General features: G+C 33.4%; 1 protein-coding gene across 2 annotated transcripts in view; it reads right to left on the reverse strand.

The window, feature by feature from the left end:
* Positions 1 to 67: 67 nt before the first annotated feature.
* The window catches only part of LOC149425956 (uncharacterized), a 297,887-nt gene continuing 277,248 nt past the window's right edge, over positions 68 to 20,706 (reverse strand). For both annotated transcript variants that reach the window (XM_089645349.1, XM_089645341.1), the window contains exons 4-6: positions 15,332 to 15,550; positions 6,277 to 6,627; positions 68 to 3,984 (exon numbers count right to left, since the gene is read on the reverse strand). In XM_089645349.1, the coding sequence (XP_089501475.1) occupies positions 6,312 to 6,627; positions 15,332 to 15,550 (535 nt within the window). In that variant the 3' untranslated portion in view covers positions 68 to 3,984; positions 6,277 to 6,311. The remainder of the gene's footprint in view (positions 3,985 to 6,276; positions 6,628 to 15,331; positions 15,551 to 20,706) is intronic.

Here is a 20,706-nt window from a genome sequence, read left to right on the forward strand (position 1 = left end):
ATAAAATTGGTAAATTGGTAAAACAATATTTGAAAAAAAAAAATTTAATTTGGAAATATTAGTAGCAAATCTTAAAATGGAAAACTGGTCTTCAATATTTGAAATCGGAAAATCCAGATACATGTGCGGAAAATTTCAAAATAGATTTTTCAAAATCACATAAAGGTATCCAAAATAGTAATAGTTTGTAAACCAAAATCTAAACATAGATTAGTTAAGCCATGGATAACAAAAGGATTAGTAATATCAATCAGAAATAAAGAAAAATATTATAACGATTCCGAAAAATTCCCAATTTATCATTAATTGTTATAAGAAATAACGAAATAAACTTAAGCTCTTAATTAGACAGACAAAAGAAGTACTTTCTTGACAAAATAAAAGACGCTGGTTAAGACAGCAAAAAATTCTGGACGATCATCAGCATAATAACGAACAAAAGCACAAATCGAAAGGTACCAAAAGAAATCTCATATCAGGGAATTACCATTGACACCGAAAAAAACCCAAAACTATGTGGTAATGTTTTTAATGATTATTTTAAAATGTCTCTCAATATTATCCTTGATAATAAACAAACTAACCAACCAGAACCAAACACATTTTCTGAGGAAGATTTCCACAACTTTGTTTCAGTAACTGAAAAAGATGTTGAAAATACTATAATAAGTCTAAGAGGATCAGCAAGCCCTGGATACGACAATATGACGGTTACAACATTGAAAGCAGTACATTAGGAAATCAGCAAACCAATTGCTCATATAATTAACACCAGTTTAAAAAAGGTGTATTCTCAAATGATTACAAGAAAACTATTGTTACCTCAGTTTTTAAAATCTTGTGATGAAGAAAACATTTCTAACCAAACATAGCTAAAATTTATCAAAAAATTGTTAAGAAACAACTCAACACTAGTACATAAAAGACAAAAAGATAATGAGTCCACATCAATTTGGCTTTAGGGATAATCTCAGCACACAAGATGCAATTGCTAAACTAACACCGACAATAATGCAAAAGGTAGATAATGGAGAAAAGTGTATAAGTGTATTGGTATCTTCATTGACCTCCGCAAGACATTCGATAGCATATCACATTCCAAACTCATAGAAAACCTAAAGCAAATTGGAATAGATGAAATAGACCTATCATGGTTCCAAAGTTATTCAAAAGAGAGACTTCAATAAAGCGAACCCGAAACCGCATCTTTTGGCATACCGCAAGGAACTGTCATCGGTCCAATCCTTTTTACTATCTATGTAAATAAAATGTTCACACTCCCAATAATTGGAGACATCAAATCGTATACGGACGACACTGTACTGATAACAAAAGGAAAAACATGAGAGGAAACAACGAGGATAGCAAATTCCAACATAAACATACTCAAAAATGGTTTGACCAAAATTGCCTGTCGCTAAATACTGAGAAAACTTATTTTATCCCACTCTCATTGAGAGAAAAAAACGTCGAAAATAGTGTTACAATTAAAATCCACTCTTGTGTGAGTGTGAAAATAAAAAATAATATAACCATGACAAATTTTTACCCATAACGGGCAAAAATAGTTTCAAGTAGGGTGTTGGCAAACAATTAAAATGGAACGAGCAAATAAAAAATACGGTAACTAGAGTAAGAAAACTAATTTACATTTTCATTAGATTAAGAAGCATCCTATCATCCTGTATGGTTAAAATATTTTTTTTTTCTCTTGCCCAATCTACCTTACAATATGGTGTAATAGGTTGGGGAGGAACTTAAGAGGTTAGGTTCAGAGGTTAATTTTGAAAGTCATCCTGCGAAAACCATCGATATTTCCAACCACATAGCTGTTTAACTCTTTTAGGCTTCTTAGTTTAAACAAATTTTTCAAAAAGAATGAACAGTTACAAATTCACAAAGACCATTTCAATTCAACAATTTCTACAAAAATAAGTAACTGATTAAGATCACGTGGTAACTTAGAAATCCCTAAATGTAAAACTAGTGCTTATCAACACCATTATACTTATCAAGTTATAAAATTTTTTAATGCCTTTCCGGATAAAATTAAAACTGAAAAAAATTATTAAGCTTTCAAATAACAAATCAAACTACTTTTAGATAAACCCAACAGTAATCACAAGTTTTAAATTCATTGGATAATTTTTTCACATAATTGATTACGTGAGCCCATTTGCAATTTGATTGATTGAATTATGTTATGAACCTAAAGGAAATGAATGAATGAATTAATTAACATATCCTCTAAAATTATATTATGAGCTTCGAAATATTTCTATTGTGTCCCCGGGAGTGTCATTGATTGATTTTATTAGTATGCGTTTATTGTTGTTGCATTTTATTTAGTACTCATTTCATACAATATTGTCAGCTGTCTCGAACAATTTACAACCAGCTGTTTACCCACCTTCTATTACATACCTAATAAGTACATTTATTTTTATTTCTATATCTTATGTTTTCTAAGTTTAAAAACTATTACATTATTTAAGCTATATTTTTATAATTTTGTAATTATCTTTCTTAATTATACTATGTTATTTAAATTTATCATTTAGGTTTATAACTATTCGTTAACTCTTATGTATTCGTTAACTGTTCAATTATTGAAATTTTACACCTTATAAACCATAATGACGCCACTACCCAATTCAAGTACAAGAAATAATTTCTTAATCGAGTTGGGCAGTTTCGTTACAAAAATATCATTTTTTCGCAATCAGCCTCAAAATGTCTACATTTGTAAATTATTTTAATGTGTTTGTATATTTAATAATAAAAAAATACATTCATATTCAAACAATGCTTAGCTTTACATAAATTCCAATGAGGCAGATACTGTCATTAAATCGCTTTGACAAGTCTGATGCGAACAATACAAAATAATAGGTAAATTCTTTTAATTTAATAAACCTAAACTGAAGCATTGAACCATAATGTTGGCATAAATAAACATAAAAAAATATTATTTTTTCACCACGGAAACATCTGTTTGATTTGGAACACATTTTTATGACAAATTATAAAACTTTTACATACCAGCCTTTTATAGCCTTACTGCAATACTTAAATTTAGTTATATTATTTGGAATACATTATTAAAACTAACCGGTAGTATACTGAAATACTGCATGTACTAGCAAAATTACATAAATAAAAATATTCTCTATATTGTCATAATAATATTGAGAATTAGTATCAAGATATAAAAAACATATTTTTCTAAACTTCCTCGAGTTCATACTGTGATAGTAAGAGATGTATTTGAGAATTCAAGAACTGTGAAGGCATTAAAGATTAAAAAAACTTTAACCATTCTGAAATCAACAATAAAATTACTGTCGAAAGCTAATTTTCATATTATGTCATCTGAAATAAATATCAGCCATGTATTTATTTCAGATATTTAGGTTTGCTCATTACAATAATTCATTTGATCACTTACTCATCTGTATTTTGAAAACTTTTCAATGAGTAGGTACTATATACAGTATTACCAGTATTAATTGAAACTTGACATGTTAATACCATTTTTTTTCTTCCTTTTCTCACTCTTTGTATACATTTTAATTGATTCGATGATCGTAAACATGTGATTGTCAAGAGAAAATAGTGTCATTGAGTGTTTGAATCGACGCATCATTAATAAATTTGTTAATATAAAAACATCTGTTATGTTGGTTGCTTGTTGGATTCAAAATGAATTTCTCCATATTGTATGAACTGAAAATATAATGCATGTAATTTTATTGATATTACCATCACATAATATGACTTAACTTGTTCTATTTATAAAAAAAAGTCTTCGCCTATTTTTTGAGTTTTGAAAAACATGAAGTTTTCTTATATCTATACACTGAAATAATTTAAAAGTGATATTGTATTTGTACAAGAGAAATTTGTAAAAAAAGCAACCGATGGTAAACGATATTGACTAGGAATCATTTGGAACCACGGACACCATCTTGTTTCTATCTCGCCCTGAAACAAAAGAACATTATACATTAGCGAGGCATATTGACTATTGATTGTATAGATTTGGGGGTAGGAACTGAACGAAAAAAAAAACAGATAAAACAATCATTTTCGTTGTTTTAAACTACTCGGAGGGTTATTGCAACCCCTAAAAGTAGATAGTTAATAAAAAATTGGAAGCAAAATCACAAAATTAATTAAGATTATTAATTGTGTTTGAAATTATGATAGTTTTGGTAGCGGGTAGGTAGAAAATAGAGATGCATAATATATGTAACGGAGCGAGAAGGAAATTGATTTGGTCTGGTAATATTGTCGTAATATCATTGATTGAGCGAACTGATCGACAGGAAAAAGCAATACACAACAATCTTGCGTAATTTTATCCGACAATGCGGAAATCTAGACAGCAATACTGCCGCGGTAACTAAAAACACAGAGTCTCAAAGAATACACTGTATTTTTATTTATCATGGCAGAATACCTTGCTCGCAAGAAATTACTGTAAAAACTTGCTTAAATACCAGAGCCTTAAGTGGTATTTAACAAATTTGAAGTCAAAACAAAAGGAAATTCCTCATTTCGATTAATAATTATTTTACAAGACTTCTCTGTATTAGAAGTATTGAAATTTACATTTTACAAGCTCGAATGAAAACAACATAAATAGGAAAATTCTCAACACCATTATTTTATGCATGGTTGTAACAAACCTTTGTTTCAATCACAGACATATGAATATATAGACTAGAAATTAAAGTTGAGGGGTAAAATCAACTGTTGAAGAATGAAGGGGGTAAAGCTGACTGTGATTCGTCAATAAATCAATCTGACAGTATATAGGCATCTCGCATTATAATATCACCATTTAGTTCTTAAAAGTAAAATCTGCTTTTGAATGAATAGACATTTTTACATGGGAGCGCAAATTACTCGCCACGTTATGAACAAATTTGCGAAGTCCAAATTCGGCAAAAAAAACTTTCTTCTATTTTCAGAGTCGAATATTTTGTTTACGTATTTAGTTAAGACACTTTTATAAGTGTTCATAATTTACTTCCCAGTAACAACGATGCGCACACTTGAGAATCGCTACATTCGACCAATGTTGGCTCGATGTGATAGTATATGTTTCTACAACTGATTCATATTATACGACGTGAATAAGCTTAAAATGATGCTGACATATGGAATGTAATACGACAATTGGGTTTATTCTCTTTTTCACGTCTATTTTTACAAGTTTTCATATCACGAGCCACTATTTTGCCGTATTATTTCATAAAATGCCTCGACCATAGCTCGACGCTAGTTCGAACAAGAATGATGACGTCACATTCTCAAGATTCACGGGAAGCCATACGCGAGCCCAGCCGGTTCCAATGGAACCGGTATGGGGAGTGGGGAATAATACGCTTTTAATCACTTAGGGCAGGTCTACTAATATTCATATGTCTATGGTTTCAATGCATTTAAAAAAAAATGGGCAAAAAAGCATGTTTGTAAAATGCAGTCATATTTGAGGTGGTCAGCGCAGAAGTGATGTAAACCACAAAAATGCCCAAATGAAAGTAGAAATTTCCGATTTGGGAATTTTAAGGCTACAATATGTTTTATCAAATAGAAGTGGCTAGGTCGAACCAGGAAAAATATTTCACTGAAAAGCAATTTTGTCTTTTACTTGAACCACCTTCACATTTTTAAACTTTCAACACGTTTATCTCAGCTCAACATTTATATGGGTTACACCACTTCTGCGCTGACCGCCTCATTTAGGCTTTTCATGAGTAGAATAATTTAAACAAATATTTTGTTTTGCTATATATCGAGGGTTGAAAGTCAAAGACCGTTATCTACAAAAGACATACAGATAAATCTAGGGCTTAAAGTCAAACATAATATTATATGTTTTTTCTAGATAAATAATAATTGGTACGTTTTTTGTAGATAACGTTGTTTGACTTTAAGTCCTTGAATTGTTAGTGTGTTTTTTTGTAAATAATGTTGTTTGACTTTAAGACCTACAATTATTTATATGTTTTTAGTAGATACCATTTTTTGACCCACTAGAAATGTTAAATACAATGCCTGACTGTGGTTTAAAATAAAAACATTTATCTATTCATAAACAGATATAAATAATCTTAAGAAAATATCAGCACTACCATTAAGAGCTTGAGTAAATTTTAAAGCGGAAATAAAAAGAGTCCATATAAGAAACGTATCTCTTTCATGTTAGGATTTGGACGTTGAAACTAGTTTTGTTTTACTAATATTCTTTTTATGGTAGGTACTCACAATGGATCCAAAAGTGACGTTGTAAACTAGGCCGACTAAGTGTCGGGCGGAGATTCGTTGGCATCCACCTGGTGTTTTTTCCGCTCGTGCGCATGCGCTTTGTGTGGTTTCCGCTTCGCCTTCACTTCGCACGCACAGCCGCTCCTCACCCGGATGTAGTCCAGCATCCAGCCTCCATCGGGCAGCGAGGGAAAGTGCCTACCGTGTCTCTGCGGGTGATTGCCCTCATCACGCACCAACGCATATGTGTACGAGAACTTCTGAACGCAGAGGGATTGGTTGTACAGCTTGCGGTCTATAAATCGGCATGGTTTGTTTAACACGTCAGTGCGACAGGACAGCTCATAGAACCTGCAAAGAGATAAACAACAATGCTTAATATTTGACTGAGCGTAGTGATGTCCTGTTTTGGACTACTCGAATGTTATGCATTTTGTTTTTCTATGAATTTGTTTGTTACTTTCCAGCTAACCTTTCCGGGAAAAAGTTACGTAATGCTAGCACTGCTCTGGGAAGTGAGTTTATTTTACATAAATAAACAATTATATTTTTTGATTAAATTATGCAGTATGTAAAATAGTATGCGAAATAAATAACAGCCGATATCTCTGTCGATAATGATGTAAAATATTTAAAATTGGTGAAAAAGTTACAGAAATATGCCCATAGATGGCAATACGATGCATATTTACAGAATACGCATCGAATATGAAACCCCTTACAAGTTAACATCATTGCTCAAACCTTTGACACATCTGATAAATGGTACATTAAATTAAGAGAAAAAATTATTGCCAGTCCTGACAAATTTTCGGCGTGGAAAGTGGTGAATAATAAGATTTACAAACACATTCAAAGTATGGAAGCCCTTCATAGGTCGTATGATTGGAAGGAGGTTCTTCCTAAAGAAGCTAGAAAGAATGTTATTGTAGAACACCACGTTCCTCCGGTCTGTGCTCATTTTGGTATAATGAAAACGTTAAATAGAATAAGGCATAAATATTATTGGCCCAAGATGGCAGCAGATGTGAAACAATTTATTAACAAATGTCAAATTTGCCTAGGTTATAAAAGCACTAATTTGCTTCCACCAGGGCTTATGGGAAATCCCAAATTAGTCCAACGCCCATGGCAGATGATTGCGACGGATTTACTAGGTCCTTATCCGAGTTCATACAAGAAAGGGTACACTTATTTATTGGTTATTTCCGATTTCTTCTCTAAATATACCAAACTTTTCCCTCTGAGAAAAGCTACTGGGAATAACATTACTAGCATTCTTGAAGATGAAATTTTTTATAAGTTTGGGGTACCGGACACCATCGTCTTGGATAATGGGCCACAGTACATTTCACGGGACATGAAGGCTTTAGTTAAAAAATTCAACATTAGGCATTTGTTTTACAACTGTAGGTACCACCCGCAGAATAATCCGGTGGAACGCGTCAATAAGGTTCTAGTTTCAGCCCTTGCTTCTTATGTTGGTTCTGACCACAGAACATGGGCGAACCATTTAGCGGAAATTGAATTAGCAATAAATACTGCAGTGCATGAGGTCACAGGGTACACGCCGTTTTTTCTTAATTATGGTAGGGAGATTGTCATCTCAGGTAAGGAATATGCAGATGCTGATTTCAATGCTGAGGATATTAAATTTTCAGAACGTGACACCTGGGCTGCTGATCTGCAGGAATTAAATGATATCTTTTCACAGGTGCGCACATCGTTAAGACAGTCTTATGAACGCAATAAGCGTCAGTATAACCTGCGTCGCAGGGATATTCAGTACAAAGTGGGAGATATCATCTGGCGAAGATCGTTCATTCTTTCAGATGCGAGCAAACATTTTTCTGCTAAACTTGCACCAAAATTCATCAAAAGCAAGGTGGTAGGGAAAATTTCCCCGGTTGCGTATCAATTAGCTGACATGAATGGGAAGGCACTGGGTACCTTTCATGTGAAAGATATGCTAAAAGTAGAACAATTGGATGATTCTGTGTCATAATCTTTTTTTTTTCTAGCAAAACTTTGTTCTCTTGGTGAGATTTTATTTCGGTCTGTAGTACTGCTATTTTGTGTGGCATACATAAACCGACATTATGTTTGCAAACTTACATTCATCGTGAGAACACGATTGCGCTTTGTGTCCTTACGTTGAATGTTTGTGGTGATTGTGTTTTGTATTTGTTGGGTATTGTAATTGTGTTGTCATTATTATATTTTTTTTATCTTTCTTTAGTGTTGTCAGAGTGTGGGAGTGACTGGCCATCACGACCATACTTTGATTAGGTATAGTTGAGAAATATCAGACATGTTGGATTTGTATTTGACATTGTTGTTTTTTTTTATAATTACAAAAGGAAAGGAACGGTAATGTCTTTTGCATAACAAAGTGGTTGTTAGAAGTGTTCATTCTGATCCCTGGAATGTATACTTCTCACAAGTATGATGATCCTAATCTTGTGTGTATTATTTAGTCTTAAAATGTGTGTAGTGTTTGTCTTAGAATATTAAGTTTTCTTTTTGAGTTATTTTTGCTCTCCAGAGGAGGTTTAACTTTCCTCACCAGATAAATATGTACATTGAAAATGATAGCTACAGAAGCTCATAATATCTATTTTCCAGAGTTTTAGGAAATTCTGTTGCATGTTTAAAAGCTATCACATTTGTGTTATATAGAATTTAATATTATTTTAATTATGAGGAATACTATTTTATTTAGAATTTTAACAAACTTATTCAACAGAAGTTTTAATTAGTTCTAATGATCATTATCATGGGGTGAATCTCAGATGTTTACAGTTAATTTTTTGTTGTTTTTCTTTAAAAAAAAAAAAGAAAGAAAATAATAATAATAATAATAATTTTCAATGATAAATCTTGCGAGGTTTGGTTCTTGGATATTGCTTTTCTAGGGTTCTATAGGTGGCAGTATACTATTATTTAATATTTCAATTCAATATTTATATATTTTCAGCAGTAACTACATAAGGTGGAGATCAATTGATAATTTAAAATAGAGTTTTTCTCTTATGCTTTCAAATTTTGTTTATCATGGTTAATATCGTATTTCTTATTTCTTTTTTCAAAACATAGATCTTTCAAAACATGGTGATTTTTCTTGTAAGTTTTAGTATATCCATCAGTAGGTCTCACGTGTTATTAGGAATTCTTTCTGGATCTCAACATCAGTCATCGGTTACAACCATCTCTAACCTACAATATAGAAACTTTTCTTCAATTGAAACTTCTTCAAGAAAGGCTCTTCAGTTTTCTCGGGACGTCAACAGTCTTCTGGTAATTTTGAAGCTAAATCACATTGAGTATGCAGAAACATTTCTTCAATTGGAACTTCTTCAAGAAAGGCTCTTCAGTTTTCTCGGGACGTCAACAGTCTTCTGGTAATTTTGAAGCTAAATCACATTGAGTATGCAGAAACATTTCTTCAATTGGAACTTCTTCAAGAAAGGCTCTTCAGTTTTCTCGGGACGTCAACAGTCTTCTGGTAATTTTGAAGCTAAATCACATTGAGTATGCAGAAACATTTCTTCAATTGGAACTTCTTCAAGAAAGGCTCTTCAGTTTTCTCGGGACGTCTACAGTATGTTGGTAATTTTGAAGCTAAGTGGCATTGAGTATGCAGAAGTCTCTCTTCAATTGGAACCGCTTTTACGGATGGCACCACTTTTACTTCAGTATACCTCACCTGTCTGACATTCAAACCGTCTTCAAGTAACATGGAGGGTACTGAAATTATTTCTTCTGTGGGAATGGCTCCTTGGACGTCTTCATGTTGGTCTTCTAGGATGGCTTCAAGATACTTTTGGAAGCTGCAACACTCTTCTGTCATGCGACTTCAGACGCCAGGTGGCGTAGTGGAATTTCTTGCAGAAATTCTGTTGGCCAAGGGGGTAATGTAGCGGTAGGAACTGTCCGCTCACTTAACAAGATTTCTAGACACGCGTTGCCATAGAATTTCAAGCCGCCACTCGTTGATTTCAAGAGCCGAGCGTGGAATTCCACAGAAGCCGGCAGTTGGTTTTCGTGGCTGGTGGGGAAAGGTCATCGTGAACGGGCTGCTTGATTGTCGGAGATTAATACGCACACGTGAGACAAATTTGATTAATCCACATGAATTAGACACATCTCTTAGATATCAACATGAATATAAATTTGTTTAGATAAGCTGTCTAGACTGGCGCTCAGTGGTGATGTTTTATTTTAGATGCATAGTTAATTTAATCATACGAGTTAAACATCGAGGCCGAATTCAATTTACGTTGGCTGTCTAGTAGTCAACCACCCCTGATGATTTAAATAGAAGTATTGCTCTTGTATTCAAGTTAAATCTCAAATATACCCTTTGTTGTTTATCACAATTAATAAGCTGTATTCATTTCATTCCCCATATTGCTGCAAGTTAAGTAGAGCAAATAACTGGTGATACGTAAGTTTTATTAATACGTGATATACGTACGTTACAGAGGTTACGACAAAGCTATCAGCAGTATGTCTTTTCACTATCTTATGTGAAAGTTTTTACATATACGAATCAGTTACAGCTACGTAAACCCAATGACCATTTCTATACAATCATTAACATACAAGTTCATACTACCATTTTTCCTATGAACCCAAATAGTCAAGGCTTTCTGCCTACTTATAAAAATACAAACTGTCACAAAATAGAGTAAGTGTGGGTTGAACTTGATCTATGCCTTCCAGATCAGATCTTACTGAGACCATTAATTAATGCTTAATAGTTATAAATCCAAATATTTATACACGGTGTCCGGAAACTCGTAGTACAAGCGGGAAACTGGAGAATCTACACCACATGGGGAACCCAAAAAAACATAAAGTTTTTTGATTTGAGCATTTTCACAAAAAAAAAAAAAAAACCAAAAAAATATATTTTTCGGCTATTTTAGGGTTAAAGTTTTTTCTGGTGTTTAGGGTTGAACAACAGATGTTTTAACCCTGCAGAGCAGAAATATTTTATGATTACACCGGGTTAAATGAAGGGTGATTTCAAAATAATGCTTCAAATCCGAGTTTCTCCATTTGTTTTACTTTCAAATAGTTTTATTTAGTTGGGTACTTTGATCTTCAGTAATAATTTATAAGAATTTGATTAAAAAAAGAAAAAAAAAAAAAAAAAAAATCAACTTCAAACTCGATTTACTCGATAACGAAAGCTCAAATCAAAAAAAAATATACTACATAATCGACTCCAAATGTGATGTAGATTCACCAGTTTCCCGCTTGTACTACGAGTTTCCGGACACCCTGTATATTATCGGTAACTATTTAGAACACCAATTCCTGAACAATTGAATAGCTAGTGAATTCTCTTTGCAGTTGTCAATAGCTAATTTATAACACAGCCTACTACAAAAGTAAAACGTTTTGCAATAAATTGACAAGAATAACAATAATAACATTGTACATAATAAGATATCTTAGAGTTTTTACTAATTATGAATGTCATTGTTCTTACTCTATGAATTTAGTATGGCGAATGTTTCAATAGAACTATATAATTTAATTTCATTACGGTGCATATCATTAGCATATAAATTTGCTGGGGAGAACAATGTAGTTGGGCCAATACAATAAATATCTGCTAGGCTGGGTTTGGCAACGGTAAAATCAACCTACCATATCTTACTAATATTGTATTATTATTATTTGTCAATAAATGTAAACCTTTTATTCGTTTTCTCCAGGGCTCACAACCCAACAAGTCATATTGAAGTCAATGTTCAGAACAGAGATAATATCAAAAGGTGTAATGTGACTAATGTGTATGTAGAGCTATACATTAGAGAAATATCTTGTTGAAAAGTGATCGACCATTAGAAAGTGATAAGCGGTGCGCATAGAGCGGATTCGGTAGTTTTAATTAGAGCATTGGAGATGAATTGGAGGTAAAAAGTTGAATGTGTTTTTTCGCTTCATTTGAATTCCTCTGCACACTTAGTATGCAGAAAAATTATAGATATCACTTGGTTTCAACTTAATTACTACAAAAAAAAACTATTTGTGTCAAGGGCGATGGTAAAAGATGCTTTAAAGTTCCATATGTATAAATTATTAAAATAACTAAAATACATTAGATATTTAAGTTGAAATAAAGTATTGTTTTTTAAAGGACCTTTGCATGCAGCGGAACTCGACAAGTTTACCAACTAAATTTCCAATTTTCCCAATTTATTTCGGTACTAACGAAGAACCATAAATAAACCAATCACTAGATTGATAACTTCGGCCTTTAGTAGGGAGAAATTTTGTCCACTAATGACGTCACATCCAGAATTGAGGCATAAACAAACCACTCAGCAAAGTAGAGGAAACAAAAAAAAAAGCGCGGCCATAGACAATAATATGATCTTCCCTAGGTAGGCACCTAGGATAGATAATATTGTGCTATTAATCAGCCTAAAATATTATTTTAAAAATAAATTTTAGAAATGTTAACAGATTCTCTCAGGACGACAAGGCTCTAACTCACAAAGTGCGGTCCTGCGAAAATGAGCTATAAGGTATCTTTCCTTACGGCACATTTTCTCAGGACGGCGCTTTGTAAGTTGAAAATCTGTCGTCCCGAGGCCGTCGTAAAATAACTCAAAATTACTTGAAATTTGAATTCCACTAAGGAAAAACATTTTCAAACAATGATTGTGTTTTTCTACGACAGCATTGAATGTTAACATTTCTCTGTTAATCAGAAAAATGAAAAACTTTGTTAGATGTTGTAAAGTATTTTTTATTTTATTTCAGTAAGATAACAGAAAGAAACAAATAAATTTATAAGCACAAAACACATTTTAAATGTTTACGAAGTCTGCGACTGAAGCTTTTTCTGGTTTAAATATTCATTTGAGTCGCTAATATTGTTTTAAATTATTAAATATTTCAATTTGAGGATTTAGTCATGAAGTTATTCAATTCTTAGGTGAAATTAAGTTACACATTACATGGAACACTGAAGACAAACAAAGGGATATTCACACCTGTATTTTCGTCATAACGGGTCCGATACTGTCTTAAATCTGCATAACTACCGATGCCGGGTAGATTTAAAGTCAGCAGTGCGCATCTTCGAAGGGATCCATTTGGCATTTTTGTTTCTTTTGTACTTTTGTAACTTCCGTATTTCGGGTATTTATGACGAGTGGTCTGTCTGTCTGTATAGCCCTTCACACAACACAGCTTCATAATTTTAGACATTTTCACACAACAACAACTCATGAATTCACGAAAGCAAACAACATAAATAAACCACGCAAACAATCTGAATCTGTCAGAAGGACGCAACCATGACGCAATAATGGCGTCACATTGGTCACATTGTTTCCGGGGGAAATGGAGCGTAGCCTCTCTCTCTCTGTTACACGGGAGAGAGTGAGAGATCAAACCAGGATGGCTTTTCATTGGATAGTCTGGAACTGACGTCATCAAAAACCAAAAAAGTATCGGAGTTATACCCCCCGGCGAAGAACCAAGGCAACCAACCTGTCGTCAGCAACAAATTCTAATGTTTTGCATAAACCCAAGGTATTTGGAACTATATTTTAACATTTCTGACAATCTTTGACTTTTCACACGAAGTTGCCATGTGTAAATTAATTATAATATTATACTAATTTGAGTGTTTCCCATTAATATTGTTTTTATACTTATTACTGGAAAAGAACTGTAAAAATTTCTCCTACTCCTACCTGCTGGCTCTTCATTGTTTAGTTTTGATTACCTATATAAAATTATATCCACTTTAAAATTTAATATCTTACTTTTAACAAATTATTATAAACAACAATTATTCAACTGAAATACCAATACAAATTGAAAAAAAATTCCCGAAATAGAATAAATGCCACAGACGGAAATTGAACCAGTAGCCTTTTGATTGCCGGACAGCTGCTCTAACCCCTAATTTACATCAGCTTATTACAAACCCGCCAAATAATTAAATATGTAATAGTATTTTTAATTCAACTATAGGGAATTTGAGTCCATTTAAAAAAATATCAACATCCAAATTCAAACTTAAAAACGAGTATTTTTTTTAAAGTTCGTTTTTATGGTTAAATTAATTCTCTAAATTTGAATATTTTTTAACCCGCCAAAACGATCGCAATCCGAGCGGTAAGAAGCGAGATGGTGGGTGACGTCATCAATGCGCTGAACGTCCTGTGGTTAGTGCATTATTTTATTCTTTAGTAAGGAATTCCAGTACATTTTTTAACAATGTTTACTGTCTAACTAAATAAAGGGTATTTTTTAATATCAAAATTTCATTCTGAAATGAATTGCTTTAGAATTTGTGATGCTCGCCCAAAACATCGCCAGAAAAAAACCGTATACCGAAGTCTGCACGGTATCATCGATGTATCTACGTAGCTCACGCCGCAGCGGTACGGGTTCTCGCCGTATTGTCATTGCTTCTACGTAAATTTGAAATGAGTTCCCATTTAATAATTTTTACAAAAACGTTAGATTGGTAAAAGTAGGTGATTTCAAAAACAGAACTTCCTAAAATGTCACGAGATGTATGTTAAAACAATCGATAAAACTAAAAAGATGAATACAAATCATCTCAAAAACTTAGATCAGCATACCTAACCAAACGATTCAAGACTGTATAGCGACCTCTCCCTCTTATTATTAAAGTACGCATGTAATAGAATGTTCAAACTTACAAACGTACATTTGGCAACAGATTTCGTTCGACCGGCTTTATTTTTGTAGGAAAGGCTTTGTTGGTTCTGTTGTTTATCATTTATTCTTTCTCCTGAGAATTTTTTCAATTTGTATGGAACTTTTGTGTGAGTAATTATTGCTTATAATAACGCGTTATTCTTTGCGCTATGCATAAAAACCTTATTTCAAAAACATTAGTTTATCATTACAAAATAATATCGCACGTTATTTTTGAAGAATTATTAAGCAGTGTCCAATCTGTGCAAGTTCACCTGACCACGGTATTTATTTAAAAACCCTCCACGTAAGGATGGATCGGGGGGATGTCTTGAATATTCGGTGAACCTACCGCTGCATGTTATCCCCGTCCCTGTAGAGATCCAAGTGCATGTCCTCCTGGTTCTTGCCGCCCTTTGGCTGGACCATCTCCAGCACCGAGGGGCAGCATTCCACGGGGCTGCCGGTCTCTCCGCCCTCGCGCCTCACCACGGCTTGCATCTCCCGCGCCGTCAGCCAACCGCGCTTCTGCCGACCCTCCCCGCTGCCACTGTCCCTGTCCGTGGACACCCTGTAATTAACAAAACAAACATTACATATAAACAATCTATACACACTTTTCAATCAATATAAGCTATAACTGGAGCGGGGCCTGTGCAGGCGCAATTGGACCACTCCGTTCTGGGCACCTAATACCTTACTAACAAACGAGATAGTTTTCAAACCACGTATAGGCTATCCATGTTAAATTTTGGTGGGAGACAGTATCAAATGATCCCAACGGCGCACAGTGGGCTGAAAATCGCCTTTCATAGAAATAGAGACTTGAATTTTCAAGGGTATTTTTTTGGCTAGAAATGGATTCTGCTGATCATTACTATGCTATAAAATTTCGTATGAAGCAATTGCGTGTACAAATGAAGGAGTTATCATTTTTTAAAGAAAAAAATGTATGGCACTGACATTAAAAATGAGGCTATCTCTGGAATCATAAGGTTGGCCATTCTATCCTTACACACAGATATACTACTATTTATTTGTATTTTTTCGACATACTTCGTATTGTGGCGCAACTTGCGATTTTTTTTTTTAAATCCTCTAGTTGAAAAAAAATTTTTTTAATGTTGATGATTCATTTTAATGCTTAAATGCTTTACATATGAGTATGTTTTGTCTAGTTTACAATATTTTATTTACACTGCAAGCCTAAAAGCATTTAAGCATTAAAATGAATCATCAACATTAAAAAGTGTTTTTTTCAACTTTGAGGATTTAAAAAAAAAAATCGCAAGTTACGCCACAATACGAAGTATGTCGAAAAAATACAAATAAATAGTAGTATATTTGTGTGTAAGGATAGAATGGCCAACCTTATGATTCCAGAGATAGCCTCATTTTTAATGTCAGTGCCATACAATTTTTTCTGAAAAAAATGATAACTCCTTCATTTGTACACGCAATTGCTTGGTACGAAATTTTATAGCATAGTAATGATCAGCAGAATCCATTTCTAGCCAAAAAAATACCCTTGAAAATTTAAGTCTCTATGTCTATGAAAGGCGATTTTCAGCCCACTGTGCGGCGCCAGGCGCAAGTAAAATTTTGGTGCCCCTGGTCAAAGCCAGTAGACGCCCAAATAGGTGATCACTGTCATCAATCATATTACAACCTCATTGAATTTCATATACCCACGAGAGCTACTCGTTCTAAAATTTTGTTTAAATGCAACAATATCAGGACTGAGTATTCTAAAAACTCGCTTGTACCTAGGTTGCATCAAGTTAGTAATAGATACGCAGATGTGGCAGATCTATTTAACTGCACGCAAGGTAGGTACAAGAGGGCTATGCTATCAAATCTTTTCAATCAATATTAATTTAATCTAATTCTACCTTATTTGCACTATAGAAACTTATGTACTTGTATCTCTTGTTTACTTACTTACTCTCTAATGTCATTTCACAATCAAATGCCACATATATTTGTAATTCTTTTTGAAAATATTTCTACGATTTTAACTGTGACATGTTATCATTGTTTATGGTATATTTATACCGTTGATATTAAATAAATAAATAAATAAATAAATATTCGGATGGTTTGTATTTTTGTGTAGCGCCGTTTTTATGAAAAATAATCTCAAGGACGCTGTGTTAGGACTGTTAGGTGTTAGGAATTATCAGCGTCTTGGCGCCTTAGCAATTCGGCGCCCGGAGCGGACTGCTCCTATTGAGTGGTTTGTGACCAATATCAGGGCTATGGGAGACGAATTTGGTGCTCTTATGTTTCCATTTCAACTTCATACACCATGATAGAAATGACGTTGCGATCTGAAAATTGTTCCGTTTTCTTTAAAATTTGCAAATTTCTTGACGAGAGATTTCATCTTGTGAGTGTTTTTATTGAGACAACATCGTTAAGATAATATACCCATGTATTTTCCTACCAGAATATGTAACCTGTTAGTTGTTGAGTGGTTAAACTTTAACTTTGACTGGCTGCACCTAATACAGCGCCCTTGAGGTTTTTACTAGCGCTAGGCGCCGTGTGTGTCAGGGACGCCAGGAATTATTTATAAAATTTTAGGAATTTACATTCAAATTCAATTCACATAGTAGAATTTAACCCTACGGATTGTACAGTGTCGTAGCTTTGCTAATGTACCTTTGTACAGGGTACGCAGTAGGTAAACGCTTCTTAGATTCAAGAATTTTCAGAATTGTGAAAACTTATTCATGCTAAAAAAAACTAGACTGTACAATGGTGAATATGCTGAGGCGCGCCTCATTCAATAAGCAATAAAAAACACTAACAACAAGATAGGTTTATAGGCTAGTTTTTCTTTTTTAATTGAAATAAGTTCTTAGCTTAGGTTTAATTAAAAATGATGATAAAACTAACCAATATACACGAAGAATTATCTGTCGAATATTAATTTTCAAATCTTGGGTTCAAATCCCGGCGTGCGCAAGTAAATTTTATTTGATTAATTTGTGTTATTTTACAATTTACTAATATAAAATAATGTATAGTATATTTGCAGCACGTTCACTCTGGAAGAAGATTCGCTCAGTATTGCCCTGGTGTAAGAACACCATTCAGAATTGAAACTTCGCTTAAAATAGCTTTGGACGTGTTTGATCTGAATTGCCAGGTACTTCTCCACCTTCCCCTTTCTCATCTCCTTTCCCTCCCCACTACCTTCAGCCTCACAACATACCTCAATTGGGGATACCATAGTTTCACTGACTCCAAGCGGTTGAGTTGGTAGTAATTGGGATTCTTGTGTGGTTTCACATAAAACAAAAACAAAAATTGCTTTTCCGTGGACGCGAATAGTTATTTCTAGTTGTAATTAAACTAATTGAGTGTTTTAAATTATTCGTGCGTGTTAAGAATGAGGCGCGCCTCTGCGTAATTTATCTAAATAAAAACAACATTTCATCACAAGGAAAATCAAAACAATTTTAGCAGATGGCAGATTCTTTCTCGTGTTAGAAATTGTATCCTGAAATCTCAAAGTGTTCAGAAATTGTGTCCTTTACGAGTTTTCCAACATATACATATACTAAATTCCAGGTTTGATAATATCTAAAGTGTTTGATAATATCTAAAGTGTCTGATAATATCTAAAGTGTCTGATAATATCTAAAGTGTTTGATAATATCTAAGGTGTTAGATAATATCTTAAGTATTTGATAATATCTAAAGTATTAGAAATTGTGCACTGAAATCTCAAAGCGTTCAGAAATTGGGTCCTCGACGAGTTTTCCAACATATTTTAGACTAAATTCCAGGTTTGATAATATCTTAAGTGTTTGATAATATCTTAAGTGTCTGATAATATCTAAAGTGTTTGATAATATCTAAGGTGTTAAATAATATCTTAAGTGTTTGATGATATCTAAAGTATTAAAAATTGTGTCCTGAAATCTCAAAGCGTTCAGAAATTGAGTTCTGGACGAGTTTTCCTAAGTATTTTAGACTAAATTCCAGGTTTGATAATATCTTAAGTGTTTGATTCCCTTTCAACAGACGCCGAGTAATTATTTGTAATAAATTCGGTTTAAGGGAGTCACTCGAATAACCGAAATTGAACTTGATTTAGACTAATTTAGGGCTGGGGAATCCGAATCTGTAGTGTCGCGTACGAAACTTCAAGACCCTATAACTCAGTTAATAATGTCGACCCCCACCTAATTCTTACAGATTCGGATTCTCCAGCCCTAAATTAGTCTAAATCAAGTTCAATTTCGGTTATTCGAGTGACTCCCCTAAACCGAATTTTACCCAATTATTTAATATTTTGGGTAAATAAACAGAAAATAGGAACAAACTTAATAAGTACATTCATTCGAAAAACACTTTGCAGTAGTTAGATAATATCGAGAAAATAATACATTAGTTGAACATTAAAACCGATGATTACTTCGCAGCCATTATCTCTAATCTCAAAATAGTATAGAATAATCTCGCTATCCGCGTCTGTCTGTTTGTGCGCTTAGTTCTCCTAAACTACGCAACAGATTTTGATACAGTTTTCACCATCATTTAGACAATTTCTTCCGGAAGGTTTACATATATGATACATGCATATTATATTTATAAAACTTAGAGAAAAGTCGATGTTTTATAATCAAGACGTAAAAATATATTTTCTGGCACTACATTACTAACGCTGGCTAAACCTCACGAGAAATATCAAAATAGTGTACTACGAAATTGTATATCTTAAAAAGGCCTACAGAAAAGTACGCCATGATATATGTCTTTCTCCTAAAGATAACCCCCAGCAATACCGGGTACACATCAGCTAGTTATTGAAATTAAAATTTTGAGGTTATTTTTGTTTCTTATCTTATTTAAACCAAAATATAAACCTTCGGCCTTAAAACAGGTTTCTAGGTTGTCAGTTTGGGTAAATCAAAACATAAATAAATAAAAAGTAGCCTAAAAACTGAAGAAAAGAAATAATTACTTCTCATTGTTATCTAACTGATTATACACAGTGGTTTTTCTATTAAAAGTGCGTATTAAACGTGGTCCAATTTTCTGTACATTTAACTCGTTTAATATTTTGAAGAATACTCACAGTAATATAATTATTAATAAAGGCATGTAGATACTGACTTTCATGAGTAAAAAATTCAAAATCTTTCGTAAAATGAAAGCCAGGGCTCTTATAATAATGTCAAAAGTTCTTCTGAAGATAAGCATCTTTTCTCGGTATTATGGCCACTAGTCACGATAACACTTTCCACCTCTCACCCTGCCAAGTTATTATTCGTACAGTAAAATATTAAAAGAGCGATAACAGACTGATTTTTATCACCATAAACAGAATTAGACAAATTGCGATGTTCAGAATTGCCGACGTATTTACAAACCCAGAAGACTCTTGTGTGTAACTAGACGTGAACATAATATTTAATCGTAACAATAATAAGTTTATCGGGGTCTCGCATAAAGGTCCGTCTTCTCCCAATCTCTTTTGTCCCGAAGACCACGTGCCGATTTTTTCTGTTTTGGGTAGACCCCAGTGATTGATGGTATGCCTAAAATGTTTATTTCCCTAGATTTCGGACAAAAATTTCCCTAAACATCACATCACTGGAATAGTGTTTATCTCTTACGATCTACACGCTCAATCTTACTTGCATAATGCAAATACCGCAAAATAAAGCAATGAGAATAATACTGAAAAACAATAAAAGCTAAATTGTATTG

Source organism: Hesperophylax consimilis, chromosome 2 (assembly GCF_061612785.1).
Source record: "Hesperophylax consimilis isolate HC1 chromosome 2, BYU_Hcon_1.0, whole genome shotgun sequence".
Taxonomy (NCBI): domain Eukaryota; kingdom Metazoa; phylum Arthropoda; class Insecta; order Trichoptera; family Limnephilidae; genus Hesperophylax; species Hesperophylax consimilis.